Source organism: Arvicanthis niloticus, chromosome 15, assembly GCF_011762505.2.
Source record: "Arvicanthis niloticus isolate mArvNil1 chromosome 15, mArvNil1.pat.X, whole genome shotgun sequence".
NCBI lineage: Eukaryota > Metazoa > Chordata > Mammalia > Rodentia > Muridae > Arvicanthis > Arvicanthis niloticus.
This window is the reverse complement of record NC_047672.1, coordinates 22,787,425-22,809,364: the sequence shown is the minus strand read 5'-3', so window position 1 is coordinate 22,809,364 and position 21,940 is coordinate 22,787,425. Positions and strand designations below refer to the sequence as shown.

General features: G+C 37.2%; 1 protein-coding gene across 1 annotated transcript in view; it reads left to right on the top strand.

Moving 5' to 3' along the window:
- Mgam2 (maltase-glucoamylase 2 (putative)) overlaps positions 1–21,940 on the top strand; it is an 84,551-nt gene that overhangs the window by 5,908 nt on the left and 56,703 nt on the right. The window contains exons 2-14 of the mRNA XM_076913484.1: positions 1,512–1,617; positions 5,110–5,186; positions 7,485–7,608; positions 7,717–7,826; positions 8,136–8,290; positions 9,079–9,250; positions 10,247–10,346; positions 11,319–11,431; positions 13,425–13,550; positions 16,140–16,271; positions 16,367–16,465; positions 19,709–19,822; positions 20,578–20,665. Of these exons, the coding sequence (XP_076769599.1) occupies positions 1,512–1,617; positions 5,110–5,186; positions 7,485–7,608; positions 7,717–7,826; positions 8,136–8,290; positions 9,079–9,250; positions 10,247–10,346; positions 11,319–11,431; positions 13,425–13,550; positions 16,140–16,271; positions 16,367–16,465; positions 19,709–19,822; positions 20,578–20,665 (1,516 nt within the window). The remainder of the gene's footprint in view (positions 1–1,511; positions 1,618–5,109; positions 5,187–7,484; positions 7,609–7,716; positions 7,827–8,135; positions 8,291–9,078; positions 9,251–10,246; positions 10,347–11,318; positions 11,432–13,424; positions 13,551–16,139; positions 16,272–16,366; positions 16,466–19,708; positions 19,823–20,577; positions 20,666–21,940) is intronic.

Below are 21,940 nucleotides of genomic sequence, written 5' to 3'. Positions count from 1 at the left end.
AGCAAATTGCTTGCTGCACGGTAATGAAGACCTAAGTTTTGAACCCAAGCACAAACATAAAAGCTGGGATGGAATGTACACAGCTGTCTGTAGCTTCATCCCTGATAGCTGCTGGTAGACATGTGGGTTCCCAGGACTTAGCTGGCCTATACATCTAACCAAACCAGTGATCTCAGGTTCAGCAAGTAACCCTGTCTCAAAAGAGAGAGGGAGACACCTGCTACCCACTTTAGCATGTGTGCACATGAGTGGGGTGTCTACTGCACACACTCGTATATGCATAATACATCACATACACACACATATACAAAAGAAAGGGGTACATTATGTAATTATATTTTAATTGCATAATTTAAAAATATTATAAAAGAAGAAAAGATTATAAGCTTATGAATAATAGCTGGGTAGTGTTTAGGACTTCCAGAGTGGAACAATTCACGACACTGCTAAATTCTGTGGTAGAAGACCATGATTGGAGTTGCAGGGGGCCCTGGAATCATCAGGTGCATAGTGATGTTGAACTTGCTCTAATTAGGGCAAACATGTGAGATAGAACCCATAGTATGCTTTGTATTTTGTAGATGAAGAGACACGGGTCTAATAAGATAAAGCCATCCTTCTGTTAGAAAACCAGGAAAATAACTCATGTACCTCAATTCCCAATTCACACATTCTCCAGCACTGCAAATGTTTTGACAGTTAGGCCAAAGCATGGTCCTCAGGCTTATGGAGAGCCACTAAAAGGACATGTTTTTGTGTCCCATGAACACAAACAGAAGCATTCTGCTAAGATCAGTATAAAGTTTATTCACATCATCAGATCCTTACAAGTTCAATGATTCTGAGCAGTTGTGCACCTGAGCGCCGCACTGCAGGCCTTGAAAAGAGATTTGGAATTATTCTTTCTTGATTCTTTTCTCTCTAGTTGTGTCTTCTTTTCCTTCTATGCATGCCAAGTGTGAAGGTCAAGATAAAAATGTTAGTACTGAGAACAGAGAACTGATTACTACAGTTGTCTTTTGACCTACGCATATGCACACGGGAGACATTTGTTCGTACAAGCAAAAATTTCTGGTTTATGGAAAGAGTCAAGCTGGTGATCAAATCTGTTATGTAGGCAAGTTGTGTATGTGTCTTTAATTATGTGTGCATCTGTGTAGTATATGTGAATATATGAATGCTGGTGTACATATATGTGTGAACATGTATATGTAGAGGCCAGAAACCAACACTAGGTATCAATTTACTTTTTAAAAAGAGATTCTTTTATCAAACCCAGAGCTCAAGGATTGGGTAGACTGGTCAAATCTCAGTCCTCAAAATCTTTTTGTCTCTGCATCTCTAGCATGCCAACTGGGGTTCAAAACTTAGGGCCTTGTGTTTTGAACCAAACACTACTGACCAAGTCATGTCTCCAGCCTCACATGTTGACTATTCAATTACAATGTCTACTCTCACTGGCTTTCGGGGCTCTGTGGTTTACTTTCATTTGGTTTTCTGTTTCCATCTAGATGGCGAGGAAGCTCAGTGTATTGGAAGTCCTCCTGATCATTTTCAATGTGGTTGTACTGGCAGTAGATATCCTTTTGTTGCTTCTCATGCTAGAGAGCCCACCAGGTAAGGGTGATGGTGGGTGTTGTGCTCCAAGGATGGGCAAAAGAAAGTCCCCTCTGGATTCCAGAGTTAACATTTTATTCATTCATCTCACTACATCAAGCCATTCAAAATCCATCTCCATGATTAATTTAAATCGTTCTCCAAGATAAGTGTTCTTTTTCTGCAACTAAACTTTGGATGTAAGTGCTATTTGGGGCGCTCTGAGCCTCATATGATGCAGTTTCAATAGAATGCAAAATTAGGCTTACTAGATCCTGCTTAGCTTTGTAGAGTCGTAAGTAATGGAGCTCTTGATAAGAAAAAACAGTTACGGCAACAGTGCCAACTCTATCACTATAGAGGTGGACATTAACCCAGGGGAAGTGGAAGGCTAATGAAGACAGCCTTTGTGGATTAATTAACGTTAGCTTCTAACCCATCTCAAGGCTGGAACAGCTGTGATTTCTTCACGGATGCCTTTGGAAGTGTCCCCCTCCCTTTCCCTTCCTCTCTCTTTCCCACTCACACACTCTGGCAGGCATCTACACAGAGAAGCATCAGAGTAACTTCTCATCACTAGAAATGTCCTACTTTAAATAATAAAATAGCACCTATAATATCATATATAATCTAAAAATTGTTTCTCTTGGGAAGCTGAAGTAGGTGAAGTGGCATAAAATTTTCTACCCTGGTTAAATAGTAGTGAGTTACAGGCTAGTCTGGGTTGTAATATCTATGTCCAAAAAAATAAGCAACTATAATAACATAAAATATAATCTATGTTAATTAAATTTGAATTTGGAGATTCTGTTTAATAATGTTCTTCAGTACTGTAGACTAGACATATGATGATTAACTGTCCTGATAGCAGGATCCTGTGTGTGCACAGTCTTACTTCTCTCTCAATATTGAATATGACATCACTTTCTAGGAAAATGTAATTTTCAAAGGTTGTTGGGAGGTCCTTGTGGAGTATATTTTGAGCCCACTCCTACTTCTTCCCTATGACATTTTAAACAACAAAAGAGATTCCCACCTAGTTGGATGTGAGTGTCTCTTCTTTTATTTAGCATAAAGTTAAGCTTCAAATGCTCATTCATGTTAAAACATACTCTGATCCATCCTTGTTATTGCTTCACCTATTTTTACACAATTGACTTTTCTCTAATATTTTTTGAAGCTGTGTACCCATGGTTAGAGAAATAGAAATGTTACATGTTACAGGACTTCTTTCTTTCCCCTAAGACTGCATATATTTCACTGTTTATAATGCACAAATTCTTTGTCAACTCAGCCTTCAGTGGGCATTGAGGATGCTTTATCATCTTAGTCACTGTGCATAGGGCCACAGCTATTGTGCAAGGGCAATATTTCGTCAAGATCTAGATTTCCAACTACTCAGAAATGGTATTAGAGGATCATGTGGTAGTTTCATTTCTTAATTCTTTATCAGTAGTGCAGAAGGATCCAACATTTTCAATCCTCACCAACAGTGATCTTTTCTTTGGCCATTGCCATCTGAATGGATGTGAGATGGCACCTTTGCTTTGATGATACAATGGATTTGATTTTTCAATTCCCTGGTGATCAGTGATGTTCAGTAACTCTTCGAACCTGTTGACCATTAGTGGGTTTTCTTTGGAGAAATACATATCAGTGTCTTTAGTTCAATTTTAAATCAAGTTAGTCATTTTGAGGGTTCCTTACAGACTTTGGAAACTAACCCCTTATCAGGCATAGGACTTATATATACATGCAGACTCTTGCTTTCAATATGTTGTTGTTTCTACTACTTAGAAGATTTTTAATTTTGTACAGTCCCATTTGTCTAATTTTGCTTTTGTTGTCTGTGCTCTTTGCAAAGTGAAATATGATGTTATCTCTATATTTTCTTCCAAGGTTTTCATAGTTTCAGATTCCATGTTTAAATAAATCATTAATCCATTTTTTAACAGTTTTAACTGCCTTATCTCTCTGTCTGTCTGTCTGTTTGTCTCTCTCTCTCTCACACACACAGACACACACACACAGACAGACCCACACACACAGAACACACAGACACATACACACAGACACACACAGACACATAGACACATACACACAGACACACACAGACACACACACACACACAGACACACAGACACACAGACACACACACACACACACACACACACACAGAGAGAGAGAGAGAGAGAGAGAGAGAGAGAGAGAACAGTAAAGAGATATAGAGTCTTTAAAAAGACTGAAAACAATAAACCAAGTCACTGAGGAGTCCCTGTTAAACACACAGTAACTGATACCTGGAACTGGGTGAAATTCTGGCTTGGATAACTCATGAAGCCTCTGATTCTTCCATGCTTCCATCACTGTTATGTAGGGGAAGGTTCGATTAACTTGATAAATGTAAAGCAAGAATACGCTGGGGCAGGACCCAGTCTAAGAGTAGTTGGGCAACAAAACTGATCTTAATGCAAAAAAGAAAACCCTCAAAGTTGCGTGGATAGGGAAGAGAGTGAAAATGGTAGATATCGGAGGGGTTTGTAAGGTAAAAGGATAAAAATGCACTATATAAAATTCTCAAAGAATAATAGTCATGTAAAAAAAAAAGTATGACCCAGAAACAAGAAAACCAAATTTTCAATAAACAAAAAATGTAATTAGACCTTTCTCCTCAAGAGAGCTTCAAATGACTGTAATTCTAGAAGACATATTTATCATCAGTAATTATTTGGAGACAAAAGCTTCTGATTTATAGTTGTCTATAGTAAACATATATAGCTAGTGGTCTTAAGTTCGCAGAGGAACTGGAATCTCCATATAGTTCCAAGAGGAAAATAAAAGGCTGCAGCCACATTTGCAGAGAACTGAAAACACACATCCACACAGAAACTGCTGCAAGAGAGAATTACATCTAAGTCACATGGTAGAATCAACACAAATATTCATCAACTGCTCTGTGTTTGCATAATGGAATATGATTTAGCCATCGAAGAGAATGAAACAGTGATACAAGGAAGTGCATTAAAAATTCCATGCCAGGCAAAGTTTTATTTTTTAGCTATGAAGCTATATAGCTATCTATCCTTTGGAAAAGGGCATGCTACCTAGAGATATCAATCAAGCATGACGTATCAAGTTGTAATAAGACTAGTCCCCTCATATTAAGCCTGAATGACACAACACACTAGGAAGAGAAGGGTCTTAAAAAGTCAATTAATTTTTTTTTTTTTAGTGAATGAGCGGTGGCGCAGGGCTGCCAGAGGGCAGACCTCGCCCTGCTCTCCTGGTTCTAATCCCGTGTGACTCTGCTCGAGTCTCATGGGAAAAAAACAAGGTGGTTTTTTGTTTGTTTGTTTGTTTTGTTTTTAAATGTGATTAAACATTTGAAGAAGTAGAGAACATCACACACAAATATTGGCACCAACAGCCAGTGATTTGGTTAGAGATTAGACCTAGCATCTGTAGCTGTGATTAAACCACAAGTACCAACTCTGGTCTTTACTTTCTTTACAGGTTCATTTACTCCTGAATGTCCAGACATCTCTGAGTCAGAAAGGATAGACTGTGCACCGGGCCAGGTGGTGACAGAGGTCAGCTATGGGGTTCTGTTTGGTAGCTTTCTGGGTTTTATATCAAATACATGAGTATGTTAGTTAGGAAGGAAGAAGTGGTGAAGTGTGTTATGATTCTATAAAGTTCTTGGCTTGATGATAAATACAATAACAAGCTGTGCTATGGAAGTGCAGGAAACAGACTAGAAAATGAGGTGGAGTTGCAGTCAAGTTCCAACGTCCAGAGTAGAAGGATGTTAGCAATCCTGGAGCCATTTCTAGGTGTGAGTTGACCTTAGAGAGGTTAAATGCTTGTGGACTAACCCACTGCTCCTCTAGAGGTGAGCCATCAAGCAAGTATAGATGACTAAGTCACTTGAAGTACTTACATTACTTCTTGTAAGAAGAGTCTTCTTGAGTTGAATAGCAAATGAGGTCCCAATAGACACATGGGAAAGACTAGATCTCCTCACCCCCGGGGTGATGTTCATGAGAATATCAAATATTTGAACCTTGTCTTATTGTGACTTGTGTAACTTATACCCTAAAAGTGGCATGTATTTAGATTTCATTTTGTGCCATATATTTGGCATTCTAAATCCAGCATTGTTATATTTTAGTAGGAATTAGGAATGTATTAAATTTTAGGTTTCAAGACTTGATGCTTCAGTATATTTTCTTATTATAAAAATAAAAAGTTTCTAAATAATGCATATTGTGTTGTTCTTGTTTTGAATTTTTGTTTGTTTGTTTTTTTCTTGAGACAGGGTTTCTCTGTATAGTCCTGGCTGTCCTGGAACTCACTGTGTAGATCAGGCTGGTCTTGAACTCAGAAATCTGCCTGCTTCTGTCTCCCAAGTGCTGGGATTAAAGGCATGTGCCACCACTGCCCACTTGTGTTGTTCTTATTATGCGTTTTATTTAAAGTTCTATTGTGTGTAAAGTTCTTTCTGGGTATTTTATATTTTATTGTAAATACAATTCTTTGTATTTTCTCACTGTTGCATAGTATTATAGGGGAACAAAGCAAGGATCTTGGTTGGGAGTCAACACCAATAGTTCAGACATGAGTTTAGAACACCTGTACCAGGGAAGTGAGAACTGAGATGGAAAACAGGAGAAGAAATATGGAGAAGCAGTGTATGAAAGAGATATAGAGTTTGAAGCTGGTAATTAATTGTCCCAAGATTTGACCTTTGGTTTCTGGGACTGAATCAAAATGTTAGAGCAGACTGTATACACAAAGATGATGTTTATCTGGGTGTTGATTGTTCTTTATACAGGTCTGTAGACTTTGACATAATTTACAGCAGTGAAACTGACCTTTGAGGCTTTGTATTTCTCAGTTTTAGAGGTAGTCAAGGTTCTCAGCGTCTTCCCCAGAAGCAATGGGGACACCCAAAGTCCTTCTCTTCTAATAGCACATTGTTTGTTAAGTTAAAAGAGCAAGTCAGGGACTGTTTCTTTAGTATGTGGAGATAAATACATATTTTAAAAGACTGTATAGCAATAATGCTAAGATTTTCTCCATAAATATTTTAGTCACAAAAATCATTCTGTCCTTTTAGAGCAATTGCACCAATTATTGCCATCTAAAACTCTTGTCAATAATGCATGAAAATAAGCAAGATTTTGACATTATCTTTACAGTAGAACCTCTACCAGATGCATTTTTTAAAAATCAGACATTCTAGGGGTATACAAAATGAAATGAGGAAGTCCCATTCCTGTTTTCCTTTTACTTCTAAATTTCCTCCCTAAAATCAATGTAAGAGCTTAACTTGAGTCCTTCTCTTAATCCTGCCTTGCCCATTGCTCTTCCTCAATGGCAAAATAATTTTGTGGTTTTTCCTGTCTGCCATGCACCACTGCTTTCTCTGTCCAGAATATCATTCTGGCGCTCACCTGTCTAACTCTCCCTTGTGCCTTAAGAACATACTTACCTTTCACCTACCTAGAATACTTTTGTATCCCACCTAAATTACCATCCTGGGAGAAATGATTGGTATGTGTGTTTCCCTTACTCTGGGAACACTCTACTGGAACCTTCAACTCATCTGTTATCATTACTACTTTGATTCTCTTCATTTACAACTAAACAGTCAGTTTAGTGAGACATAAACTAAGTCTTCTTTATCTGTGCTACCACTTTCTTATCTGGTAAGTACAGAATGTGTGTTGTATCACACTGTATGACAACTGTATGAATAAGTTGATGATAAAGACATGAATGAGTTTAATTATGACCCATCTCAAGTCTTCCCTGGAATAACATGGGTTGTAAATTAGTAGGAAAGTGACTCTTTATACGACTGTTGCTCTGCTCTATTGTTACAGGATGCATGTCGATGGCAGCGAAAATGCTGCTGGAAGCCAGTGGCAGATCCCAAAGTCCCTGCATGTTTCTTCCCTAGGAACTGGGGTTATGAAGTCACCAATGTCCCTACAAATTCAAGCACAGGTGAGCCTTGCTCTAATGTGGCCCCAGGAAGCCACTGTTTGTGGTTCAGCCATGGTATCTGTGAAGTGCAGGCTAACACTATCTCTTGTTCACATTCTCTCACCTTAGGGTTAACTGCTCAGTTGAAGAAATTGTCATCCCCATCTCTTTTTGGAAATGATATCGCTGATGCCTTATTGACAGCTGAATACCAGACATCCAATCGTTTTCATTTTAAGGTTGGTGAGGAAGTTACCACTGGCTACAATTCTAGAGATAGCTGGTGCCCTACCCTCTTCCTCTCTGTACTAAGCAAGGTGCATGTACAGAAGGCTCCTCCATTTCTTTCTGCAAGCTGGAGGAGATGGGCAAGGTTACTTTACTGGACATTTGACACATGTTTAAGTGATTTCACCTCAGAAATCAAAATCTATAGGGCCAAGATGTAGAAGCATTCTCATCTTCCATTGATACAAAAGCAATATTTTCCATCCATAGATAGACAAGGAATGGTCTTACTTGGAATTGTATTCTCTTTCTTCTTGCAGATCACTGATTTCAATGAGATACGATATGAAGTCCCTTATGAAAACATCAACCTCATGAATGGGACTGCTGAGAAGTCCAGTTTGAGCTATGATGTAGAGGTCACCAATAAGCCTTTCAGCATCCGAGTACTGAGGAAGAGCAACAAAAGAGTATTGTGAGCTACTTCACACTCCGCCTATCTTTGAATACAGAGACCCATCTAATCCATCCTGATGTGCTCTGGGTGACTTGGAAATGGGTTTGAACTTCAGAAAAAAGATGTGAAACTACTTACCATTCCTAATGAGCAAAGGCAATCTTTTATGACTGTAAAGCTGTGTATGAAACTATAGTGAATCCACTCACTAAGTTTCATTCATACATTTTTAGTTACTGTGCACACATGCTTATGGTTCTCATATATTATAGGTTAAGGAATTTCGTTGTTTTGAGTTATCATCCATACTCAAGCAGAAACTTTACTGTTTACCATTTCAAAGTATCATTACCTCAGAATGTTTTACCATTAAGCACCCAGCACCAATTTGAGTCTATGTCACAAATTGCATGGTTTAAAATATGAATAGAAATGTCAGTAAACCCATCATTCAAATCCTGGTACTAGCAAGTCTCCAATCACCTCTGTGCTCTAAGGCAGTACTCCTTACTCCTTAGGGAGTTGTGCTGATAACCCTTAGCATCCACAGCAGTAACTGGGGATGTAAAGTTGCACTTCTGTTCTTCCCTAGTCATAAAACTTTGATGATAGAGTTCTATCCTATGATGTTCCTCTAAATTCAAAGAATTAGTGATACACACAATGGGAACACTTCTGGAGGTGGCATAAAGAAACTGTTGCTAAAATCTGAGGTCACTCAACTCCGAATGCATGATGGGAGGCAGGCATGGCTTTCTGCAGAGCCAGAGTGCATGTGTGTTGCTTATTCTCTTCTCATTGTTTAGGCTGGACACTGGCATTGGGCCCCTCCAATTTGACCAGCAATACCTGCAGCTCTCTTTCCGATTGCCCAGCTCTAATGTGTATGGGCTCGGGGAGCATGTGCATCAGCAGTATCTCCACAACATGAGCTGGAACACCTGGCCCATCTTCACCAGAGATACCACTCCCACAGAGGTGAGGTTATACCTACCCCACCACTGTTCATAGCTCAAAGCCAGGAATGCTCACCATCCATTTCTAAAGGTAGCTGACAAAAATACAGCTATGTCTTATTTTTATCAATTTACATGAATTTGTTTTGAGAAAACTTGCTATCGACTTTCATAGATTCACAAATCAGAAATGTAGAATTTAAAAACATCTTTCTTAGAAGATATAATTTAATGATTGCAAAAAATAAATAAAATAATAATTGAAAAATATCCAGCCCTCTTAGTACAAGCCCATAATCATGGTTGGTTACCAAGGAGACTGAACAAGAGATTGCAACTTAAAGGCTGTCCTGACCTACAGAGAAAGTTGAAGGCCAGCCTGGGCTAGTTAGTAAGAGCCTGTCTCAAAACAAAAACACAAAGAGGATTGAGGAAGTTAGTACAAGAAACTTTGTATTGCTTAGTGTTTGTGAGGTTCTGGATTCCAAACCAGTGTCACAAAAAGAAGAAATAATTTTGTAAAATGATGCTTTCTGGCTTTAATAATTCAGAGAATTAATATTTAGAGAAGAATATCAATCTGAGGTCATTAGTGGAGTGTGTAGTTATAAAGTTCTTCTTCAACTTTTCTTGTAGTTTATGTCAGAACATTTCAAAGACAGTAGCATTGGGTGTTCTTCCAGTTTGTGTTAACATTTTAAGCTGCCTTACTGCAATATACCCTTTCTGAATAGTATTCCACTAAATACATATACCATATTGTGTTTCTTCATTTACTATGACAATACCATTTTGGTACAAGATTCAATTAAATATTGAACATGTATGACATATTTTTGTTCTGTGAATCACATTTGCTTGCTTATGAGAGACAGAGCCTGTGCCAATCAAGCTGGCAGGGAACTCATTACGTAGCATAGGCTGTCCTAAAAATAACTGTGCATCCCACCATAATTTGTAGGATAAATATTCTTAGCACATAATCCTGTTACATCTGTATTTCCTTTCTTATTGGCAGGGCATGATTAATCTGTATGGAGCACACACATTCTTCTTGTGTCTGGAAGATACCAGTGGGGCTTCTTTTGGAGTTTTTCTGATGAACAGCAATGCCATGGGTAGGAAGTATATTTTTATCTTCTCCGGATAGAACTAGATTTAGATATGCTGTTTTTATTTTTAAGAATTCCCCTTTTCCCTGAAAATAGATTCTTCTCTCCTATCATACATCCCAAACATAGTTTCCCTTCCTCCACTTCTCTTAGCACTCACCTCAGTGCCCCTCTCCCCCAGATACACTCACACGCTATTTTCTCTTCAGTAAAGAACAGCCTTCCAAGAGAGAACATCCAGAATTACTTTTATTGTGGGACCTTACTTAATAGTCACAGGTTGCATGGATAGTGTTTCCCACTGAAACTGGAATCTGAGAACAATTTAACCTGTTTAGAAATCCAGCTCAGGCTTAGAAACACTTGACTGCAAACTACTTTATGGACTTCCTCTGATGGAATGTTTCTTTTAATGTTTTATGGATAATAAGATTTCTTGGTGTGAACACTCCAAAGATAGCTGTAGACTCCTACATGCATCATGCTGTCTGCCAGTAAGCAGCAGGCTGTATTGGTCCACTGAATCTCACAGCACCTTCCCATAGTCATCTTCCTGCAGCTTCTAAGTAATGGTGTGCTACGATACATTATTTATTTAAAAAATGTAACTCTGTATGTGTGTGCCTGTGTATGTGCGTGTGTGCGCATGTATGTGTGTATAAACTGTAGTCAAATTCATCTAATAAGTTTCCTAATTATTTTCTGTTGGATTAAACCACTCACAAATCATAGAAATTTCTTTTAATGTTGCCAGAAATAATAAAATTTGCTCTTTTTTTTTCCTCACAAACAACATGAAACAAGATAAAATTCCACTTTTGATGGGTATCTTCTTGAAATTAACAGAGTTTACATAAAACAAGTGTATGTGATTCAGTTTCCTTGGCAAATGAAGCAGAGTTTGGGACAACTCAGCTATTCTTGTTTCAGAGAGATTTGCATTTCCAGAGGGTTCTAACCATGTTTTCATCCTCCCAGAGGCCACACTTCAGCCTGCTCCTGCCATTACTTACCGCACAACTGGGGGCATTCTTGACTTTTACATCTTCCTGGGAAACACACCAGAGCAAGTTGTTCAGGAGTACCTGGAGGTATGGCTCTGCCCTCTTTACTGTGGGGTTGCTGTTATTTTCTTCTCTATTTGTTTTAAGTTAACAAGACTGATGGATGCAAATGCTGAGCTTGTAAGTATTTCATCATTTTTTTTTCTTTAAGGAATTGACTGGATGTTTTCTGCATCACTGTAGGCACCATCCAGGAAGCCTTGAGAAATGCAAAAGGAAGTTTAATTCTGCTCCCCACGCATGCCCATTGTCTACTTCCTATTGTTCCTCTGGCTAAAATCAATCATTCCAAAGACCCAAGGCCACAAATCAGCAAAGTTCATTTAAGCAGCCAATAAATAAACAAACAAGAAGGAATTACATGAGACAAATCCTTCTTATATCTTATTCAAAATGTAGGATAGAAAAAAACCTAGACATCTTTTAGTCTAATCTTACTTTAAAGAAGCATCCACAGACAAAGAGTTGTTAGCTGACTCCTTCAAGGTGACATAAAGGTTATTAAAGATGCTTCTAAATCCCAATGAATCTAAAATTAAATAAAACAAAACATAGTCCCAGTTGATCATAACCAGAAGCATTTTGTATTAAAGGTAGCAGACGAGGTCCAAATTGTATGGGATTAAGTAGCATGGGAGAAAGCATTTGATCAGGAGGACAGGGCCCCTTAGAAAAATGTGGGACATGGTTCTAGTCTTCTCACAGTGTTGGCTTGAAGTACTTGGAATTTTTTTTAATACTTCAAGCACACAGTATTTCCTTACCCATCATTCATGTGTCTCATCAGTTCTTACTCTTCCACCACTAACAAACACCACCATCTGCAGCTATATGAGTTGTATTTATTTAAGTTCTGTGAAGACAGGAATACTGTTTGCTTTGTGTCATAGGCTCAATGTCTATGGGAGGACTTATTACACTGCAAACATTGAGATATTATTGAATGAATAAATATATGGCTTAGTGATAGAGTACTTGCCATACATGAAACTCTGGTCTCTTTTCTCAGCACCACTACCAAACAGCAAAACAAAACACCAACTGTGAAGATTAGTGTTAATGATCAAGTTGACAGAACCTAGAATTATCTAGATGGGTCCGTGGACAGGCCTATAGAGAACTATTTGATTACATTAATTATATTCCAAAACCTATCTTGACAGCAGGTGAGGTTATTTCTTAGGCAGGTTATAAAATGGAGAGAGCAATGAAAGCATTAGAAAGCATTCATTGCTTCCTCCACCCCTCCCACTCTGTCTCCCTTACCTGTGGATGCAATATGATGCTTCAACCTTCTGCTACTTTGACTTCCCTACCATGATGGACTGTACCTTCCACAGGATAAGAACTCATCCTCCTTAAGCTGCTTTTAATGGGATATTTTATCAAAGTAACACGAAAATAAATTATGACACTACCTTCTAGCCAGCCAGAAGAATGGCTGTTTTTCCTATCCTCCAATTTTTATTAACTATTGGGAATTCAACCCAAATTCTCTTGGGTGCTAGGCAACCATTCAACCAACTGAACGATGTCTCCAGCCCATTTCCTTTCCCAGAGGAAATGGTTCTCAATCTTCCTAATGCTGTGATCTTTTAATATAATTCCTCATGCTGTGGTGACCATAAAATTATTTTATTGCTCCTTCATAATTGCAATTTTGCTACTGTTGGGAATCATAATGCAAACATCTGAAATGCAGGATGTCTGATATTCAACCCCACAAAGGAGCAAAACCCACACGGTGAGATCTACTGCCATAGCATGACGTTAAGGCCAAAATATTTTGAAAATCCTTTTTACTACTGTTGTGACTATTGGGATACATTTAGATATTTTAAGTGATGAAAGACTTGAGCTTTGGAGTTTTGCAACAGGAGATTCACTTTGTTTCTGAAAATTTTAGACCTGAGGACTTTGCAGAAACAAAAAGGAATAAACGATTCAGATGGACTTGATGCTGCAATGTTCATCAGTGTTTGCTCTAAAAGTTCAGTTGCTATTTTATCTCTCTTCACAGGTTGTTGGTCGACCATTCTTGCCTTCCTATTGGAGTCTAGGTTTTCAGCTCAGCCGCAGGGATTATGGTGGCATTGATGGGCTGAGACAGGTTGTACAGAGAACCCGTGATGCTGAGATCCCATATGTAAGCTGAAGCTTTTCTTATTGGGGTAGATAAGGTTTCATTAATTCCTTTTTCTTTGCATTCCATTCAATTAAGAAGAAAAAAATAGGTAAAATGATAGATTGACAGAGGAACACACAGTGTCAGATCTTAACATACTGAATTATTTATATGCCCATGTAAATGGCATCATTCATAGAGGTAAAGGACTAGAATTTTAGTCCTATCTCTTCATATTCCCCATGCAATGTTAGGTATAGTTAATATTGTGGCTTCTATCTTTTAAAAGTAAGGATTTTACACCTTACCTTGGGAAGTTTGGGGTGAGAAATACTTTACATAAGTCATGTAATGCACTATTTCTGAGCACAGATACCATCAAATTTAGTGGTAATTTTATGAGTCAAATTAACACATGGTGATTTAAACAGCAAGTACTGAATATGTTAATGATTTGCAGTAAGCTAGTTTCACAGTGACCTTGCAAAACTCTTTCCAGATTAATGCTGAATCTCCACAGTTGCAAAGTATTTATGGTGTTCAAAGTTCTTCTGTAAATCAAAAGATAACTCCAAGTGTCTAATGTCTAATAAACTCCTCACCTGGTCAATAAAGTTGTCAGAATTCCTTCAGGACTAACTTCATGCTTCAGAACTTTTGCAGATATATATATATATATATATATATATATATATATATATATATATATATATATATATATATATATAGCATTTGACACAGGCTATATAGGTAGAAATGACTAGATTGATCTCAGAGAACCCAAGCTGGCAGATAAAAACATCAGATTTTCTTGGAAGAAATAGTCCCATCATATTGTTTTGTAATAAGGGGAAAATATTTGTGTTTAATTTTATATTCTCCATGTATACTATCTGAAAACACTCAATTCCAGGAAGAATTAGAACAAAGTTTTATGTACTTATATTAGTCTAGAATGGCATTCACAGTCATGGCTAGCTCCTATTTATCACTCTTTTATGAATGAGAAAATATAAGGTCCCCCTTTTCCAGGAGCATACTACTAAGCAAGAAGGGCCAATTTGCATGCATCAATCTTGTGACTCTACTTGACTGTCTTCCTCGGTGTCTGCTGGTACTACCAGGTCAGGAGCAAATGAGCACTTCTTTCCTGCTTGGCAGCTTCCTCTCTATGACTATGTGTGGCACCTAGGACCTAATTAACCACTTTTGATCAGAGCATCTGTATTTGTCAGGCTTTGGCACAGCCTCTCAGGAGACAGTGATATCAGGCTCCTGTCAGCATGCACTTCTTGGCATCCACAATAGTGTCTGGATTTGGTGACTGTATATGGGATGGATCCCCAGGTGGGACAGTCTTTAGATGGCCTTTTTTTTTCCAGTCTCTGCTCCACACTTTGTCTATGTATTTAATCTCATGAGTATTTTGTTACCCTTTCTAAGAGTAATTGAAGCAACTCATACTTTGGTCTTTCTTCTTCTTGACCTTCATATGGTCTGTGAATTGCATCTTGGGTATTCTGAGCTTTTGGGCTAATATCCACTTATCAGCGAGTACATACTATGTGTGTTCTTTTGTGATTGGGTTACCTCACTCAGGAAGATATTTTCTAGCTCCTTCCATTTGCCTAAGAATTTCATGAATTCATTGTTTTTAATAACTGAGTAGTATTCCGTTGTGTAAATGTACCACATTTTCTGTATCAATTCCTTTGTTGAAGGGCATCTGGGTTCTTTCCAGCTTCTGGCTATTATATATAAGGTTGTTATGAACATAGTGGAGCATGTGTCCTTTTTATATGTTGGAGCATCTTCTGGGTATATGCCCAGGAGTGGTGTAACTAGATCCTCAGGTAATGCTGTACCCAATTTCCGAGGAACCACCAAACTGATTTCCAGAGTGGTTGTACCAGATTGCAATCTCACCAACAATGGAGGAGTGTTCTCTTTCTCCACATCCTCACCAGCATCTGCTGTCACCTGAGTTTTTGATCTTAGCCATTCTAATTGCTGTGAGGTGAAATCTCAGGGTTGTTTTGATTTGCATTTCCCCGATGACTAAGGATGTTAAATATCTCTTTAGGTGCTTCTCAGCCATTCTGTATTCCTCAGTTCAGCATTATTTGTTTGGCTATGTACCCCATTTTTAATAGGGTTATTTAGTTCTCTAGAGTCTATCTTCTTGAGTTCTTTGTATATATTGGATATTAGCCCTCTAGTGGATGTAGGCTTGGTAAAGATCTTTTCCCAATCTGTTGGTTGCCATTTTGTCATGTTGCCAGGGTCCTTTGCCTTACAGAAGCTTTGCAATTTTGTGAGGTCCCATTTGTTGATTCTTGATCTTAGAGCATAAGCTGTTGGTGTTCTCTTCAGGAAATTTCTCCTGCGCCCATGTGTTTAAGGCTCTTCCCCACTTTCTCTTCTATTATTTTTGGTGCACCCAATTTTATGTGGAGAGATTATTAATTTCCAGGAGCCAGAGAAGCTTAGAAATCCCAGGACTATGAAGCCATGTGGCTTCTCTTTTAATGATTAGGAATCAGAGTTGAAAGCTCTTCAATTAACAGAGTAATATTTCCCAAGTTCTCAATGCCCAGAACTATCTTTCAGGATGTACAATACTCGGACATAGACTACATGAATGGAAGTAAAGATTTCACTACTGATGACCAGGCTTACCCCAAGCTCTCAGATTTTGCTAAGGAGCTACATGAAAATGGACAGAAATATGTAATTATTCTGGTATGTTCAGACAATTAGCTTGGTGCCTTATTTTTTTCTCTCAAGTTGCAAAGGACACTTAACAGAGTAATATTTATACTCTTCTTATTTATTAGAATCCTGGCATCAACAATGATCTTAACTATGAGACCTACAAGAATGGAAGCAAGAACAGAGTATGGATTATGAGCTCCAGTGGCTTTGCTGTTGGGAAGGTAATTTCTCAAGAAGTTCAGTGTATACAACAATTTGAGTAAAAGTTTACTTTTTATGTGAAGATAGGTGATTGGCAAGTAGCAATATTGCTACTTTTATGACTTTGGTAGTTTTTCTATTTTAAATTAATAGAAATGATAATAAAGTTCTTAAAATTCTAAGGGACATAAAAACTAGCCCCAGACTGACTAATATTTCAGGTAATAGAGAAGAAAAATATCATTAGTAGAAAATTACTTTGAGAATGACTTCCTCTCAATTTCTCTTCTCTGAGATGTTAAATCCAATTTCAGTCCTGTAGCAAGATATTCATGATTAATTCAATTAATATACTTCTTTTTTTGTATATAAGACTCATAGCTCGGCCCAGGCTTGACTCTATACTATCAGCTTGCAAACACTGGGTAAACTACCAAAGAACTAATTTTTAGGACAGAGGAACTTGTGAGACTGTGTACTTTCAAATGAATCATGTAGCTAACCTTCTCAATTACACATAAGATTAATCCAGATGACTGAGTTATGTGAAATTTATAAAACTTGCTACTTAATCTCTGAAATTTATGTCATTTTGTAGTATTTACAGTTCATGGATTGTTTGTTTTGTAAAACTATCTTTGGGGACTTGTAAATTGCCCTTCACTCAGCTCACTTAGCTTTTCTCATTGACTTTGTTCACTCTAATTAGTTTTCCTTGTTGCTTTTATTCTCTATGAAGCTATGCAAAGTTTGTCCTCCAAACCAAGCCTCCTCTTTCACTGTTTACTTTATGGCTATGAATCTCTAAACCACCAGGTAGACCAATTTTAATGTATTAGTAAATATCATGGCTACAGTCAAATAAAAATTGTGGTTATCTAAAATTCATCCCCACTGGGTGAGCCATTTTAGTAGAATATGGTATTTTTAAAAAATTAATTATTTATTTATTTATTATATGACAAAAGTTTATACTGAGCATTCTAAAATTTCAATGCAATTAAACTGGAAACAAATAAAAAATGTATCTTGAAATTCACCATATCTGAAGATAGGGTTTGGAATTTGGTACAGATTTATAAGTAATATATTAATAATAATTACTAGGCAAAACAAAAGTTTCTTCAGTGAATAAAAACATTGTACTTCATAAAGGATGTGTCCATATGCGAACAGCTAGGCCTTACAAAATATCAAGGAAATGAAATACTGGTGCTTTCTTTGCAGTAATGGAAACATAAAAGCTGTGCCTGCCATCATTGATCTTTACTCCTGACCTAGATGCCTATACTCTTGATATGTTATAAGATACTGAAATCAGTACCATACAAAGAAAGAGAAATAAAAGCACCCATGTGTATAGCTGGATCCTTGGGTAATGCTATGTCCTATTTTCTGAGGAACCTCCAGACTTCCAGAGTGGTTATACCAGCTTGCAATCCCACCAACAATGAAGGAGTGTTCCTCTTTCTTCACATTCTCACCAGCATCTACTACCACCTGAGTTTTTGATCTTAGCCATTCTGCCTGGTATGAGGTGGTATCTCAGGGTTGTTTTGATTTGCATTTCCCTGACGATTAAGGATGTTGAGCATTTCTTAAGGTGCTTCTCGGCTTAGAATACGGTATTTTTATAACTAAGACAATTAATTAGATGACAGGTTCCATTGGCCAGCGAATAAGAATAATCCTTTGTACTAAAACACTAATAGCAGTAATAGCAGTAGAGGCAAGATGGGGATTGTTGCAAATGGATTGTATTAGAATATGTTGGCTTTCTCTCAGCTGTTTGGCATTCTGTTTCACAACCACTTATTCCCTGGGATGTGAAAATTGCCTCTAGTTCTTATTTGGTACCCATCAACTAAAATAGAATTGAAAGCCCTCCATATTTAGAAAGGGAATTGTGAACTTGTATCTTCTGTATTGAGAATTATTTGAATTTTATAATGGTTCTTATTAAAGCTTTTGGATCTCAAAACAAAATAATTATACATGAATATGGAAAATAGACTTGTAAGGAAGAGAGGGGGTTGACAGGGACACGAAGGAGATGAATGAGGGAAGGGGTCAGAAGTGATGAGAATGGTTTTTTTTACATGAATGAGAATGTTAAGAAATACAGTTTGAAAACAAATTCTTTGGACCTTAATAAATGTAATCATTAAATGGTATGAGTATAATATCACCCCAAATTCCAAATCAATAAGAATATTGAGAAAATTAGCAAGATTGTTATACTACTGTTTATATTCCAGTAAGCCAAAATTTTAATAATTTGTCTATGTACATTCCTTTGTGCAATTTGTGGATCATAAAGCTACTGTTTGACAGATGCAGACAAAAATAGAGATAGCATTAAAAACTTTTGATAGAAGTAAGGATAATTTTATTCAAGCATTATAAAATATTTATACACCAAATCAACATACAATTTATAATGGACTAAAAACAGGTTTATATGATTTTAAATTATCAATATATTAAACATAGCCATCCTCTTGAACTATTTAACTTTTTTTTCCAGAATTTTATTTTAATTTTTAAAAATTTATTATTTGAGAATTTTTATATGAGCAAGTGACTATATTTACATTATTCTCCACCTCCTTCTCCAACCTTCAACACCTCCCATGTCCTTCCTTACTCCTCAAATTCATGGCCTCTTTTTTAATTATTTTCATTACCTATGTATCCATATACAATTATAATACAACCTGCTGATTTGAATTGGTGTTTTTCTAATGTTTAGTGATGACCTCTTTGGATTGGATATTAAAGGGGTCATCATGGTGGAAGACAGATTCTTCCTTTCCCATCAACCATTGATTAATTGTCATAACTCTTCATCTAGGAGTGGGGCTTTATGAAGTTGCTCTATATTCATATGTCAATTGTTGTTGCCATTGCTCTAGTCTTGTTTAGGTAACCATATTGTTTGGATTTCATGGGGGTAGCTTCCTAGTCACATACAGAAGACATTGTCCCACATCTTGTAACTGACCTTACATACTGAAAGTTTACACTTTTAAATAGAAAGGGACAGATGGTAGATTTTCAGTTAACCAGTTGGGCTTTCTTATTCTTTTCCTCCTCAGGATCCTTGTATGTATTTTATTGATTGGAGTTTGCTGGCAGAATGACAAATCTGACTCTAAATAATAATCAGTATGAGGTTTCTGGCAAAAGAAATAATGGTGTCTAATCAATGACCAAATGGAACCATCACATATACTGGCACTGCCTTGCTCTTTGTTCTACAGGGTTATGCAGGAGAGTCAGTCTTTCCTGACTTTACCAATCCAGCCTCTATTAAATGGTGGACCCAGCAGGTCACTGAATTTTACAACAGTCTGGAGTTTGATGGTGTGTGGATTGTAAGTTATCATCCAAGATGCAAATACCCACTGGAAATGGACATGCCAAAATTTCATATGGAGGTTGACCCTGATCTATAATAGTATGATTCTCTTACTCCATGCCAAGTACATACCTGGAAAATTAGGCTCCTAAAACCCCATGTTCTTATTCTATGTTTGCTACCAACTGGTTGTTTCATTTGATAAAGTCCTTTGCTTTTTCAAAGAATTCCATTTTTCTTTATTAACTCAATTTAAACTTAAAATATAGCTTCATTAAAAGTGATAATTGGTGTGCTTATAACATTAGTTCATAAAGATGTAATCCTGGGGCCTTTGTGGTTTTTATTGTGAAAATAAAACACATTGCTGTGGAATATAAGACAACGAAAGTAAAAAGAGAAAAATATTATCCTGTCCTTAGTTTGTAGAATACATGCAAGCAGCAACATCAGCAATAAAATCTTTGTAGTTTATAAGGCAAAGGTCAGCCCTTGAAATTATTTATCTTAATTAGTAGATTAAATAAACTTATAAAAGTTAAAACATGTTCAATGTCATTTGGAACTGTACAATAACTTCAATGCAGTTTAACTCAAGTTACTTATTTTTATAAAAATGAAACAGAGGCCAAGGAAAACTGCAGAGGTTATTTAAAATCCTGAAAGCAGCTAAGAGATGTTCCGAATATCCTCATTTCTAGTTATAAGTTCTTCCTGTCCAGCTCACTTTATATTAATGTATTTTTCATATTGTGTGTTTTGTCTCTGAAGGAAATGGATGAACTAGCTACACTTTCACAAGGCTCCAACGATAACAAGTGCGAGTCAAACAACTTGAACTCTCCTCCCTTCACTCCCAGTAAGTTCTGTTTGCTTTTGATGCAGGAACTGGACACACTCAAGTGACTTCAGTGACACTCAGTCTGGCCAGAAGCAGTTAGCTGCCCAATCCAATGAGTCTCCAGACATCTGTACCACTCTCTCACTAAAATCTACATGGCACTCATTGGCTTCAGATCTCTTTTTACATCAAAGGGCAACTTGTTAAAGAATTTATCTGGGCCCAACCCTTGCTTCTCACTCAGTGGCTCTTCCACACAAGAGTTCTAAATTTTTTTATCCAGATTACTGAATCCAAAGCTCTTAGGTGACTATGTTTTGGGTTGTGTGAGAAATTTTAAACACTCTAAGGCACAAAATACATATCTAAAATTCATACTCCCTCTCTCTTTCTCTTTCCCTTTATCCCTCTGTCTCTCCCAACTTCTCTCTCCTCCTATTCTTTTTTTGTTAGCCATAGTTTAAGTCACATTTAAAGGAGATTGGCATTAAAGTGACTTGATTTTTTTAAATCTTATGCAAATTTTATAATACTCTATGATAAGACTTCATTGAATTAAAGTAAATCTGTAATTTTTCTTTCCTTTTTTCGTTTTCCCTCTCTTTTCTCATTAGTAATATGGATTAAACAGCAATTGTTCTTTCAATGTCTTCTTTATTGGTCCTATTTCAAGTCAAGACTGGTTTTCTTGTCTTCTGAAAAATGTGTGTTTACATGGGACTAAGGTAGCGTGTTAGTTAACTTTTTTTTTTTTTTTAATTTACGTGACAAACTTCCTGGCAATGATGGTTTCAAGAGTGAAGGGTTTATTCTGGCTAACAGGTAAGTGGAATATAGTGTATCCTGGTAGCTGTTCCCATTGTAGCCGTTGTAGGCAGACAGAGATGAATGCTGGTATTCAGTAAGCTTTCAGGTCCTCAACTACCCACTCTCATGTCTACACTTCCAGTTCAACCTCCCTGGAAGCATCCTCACTCACAAACCCGTGTGTCTCCTACATTTTGGATTCTAAATCCAGTCAAGTCTGTAGCCATACTATCCTGAATGCACTGGATCTGATCTAAAGCCCGTCAAGTTGACAATGAAGATAAACCATCACAGACAGCATAGAATCCTCTATAGTTTGAGAAGAGGAGAAGAGGAACCCCCACAGTCTCAGTGGATTGACTCTATGATAGTGTGTGTTTTGCTCAAGTCATCTTGTAGTGAGGTGTGGGTGGCCTGAATCCAAGTTGAGGATCAAAGGTCTTGTTTCTTGCATTGTCTCATTTCCCCTGAGGAGAGCTTTCAGTT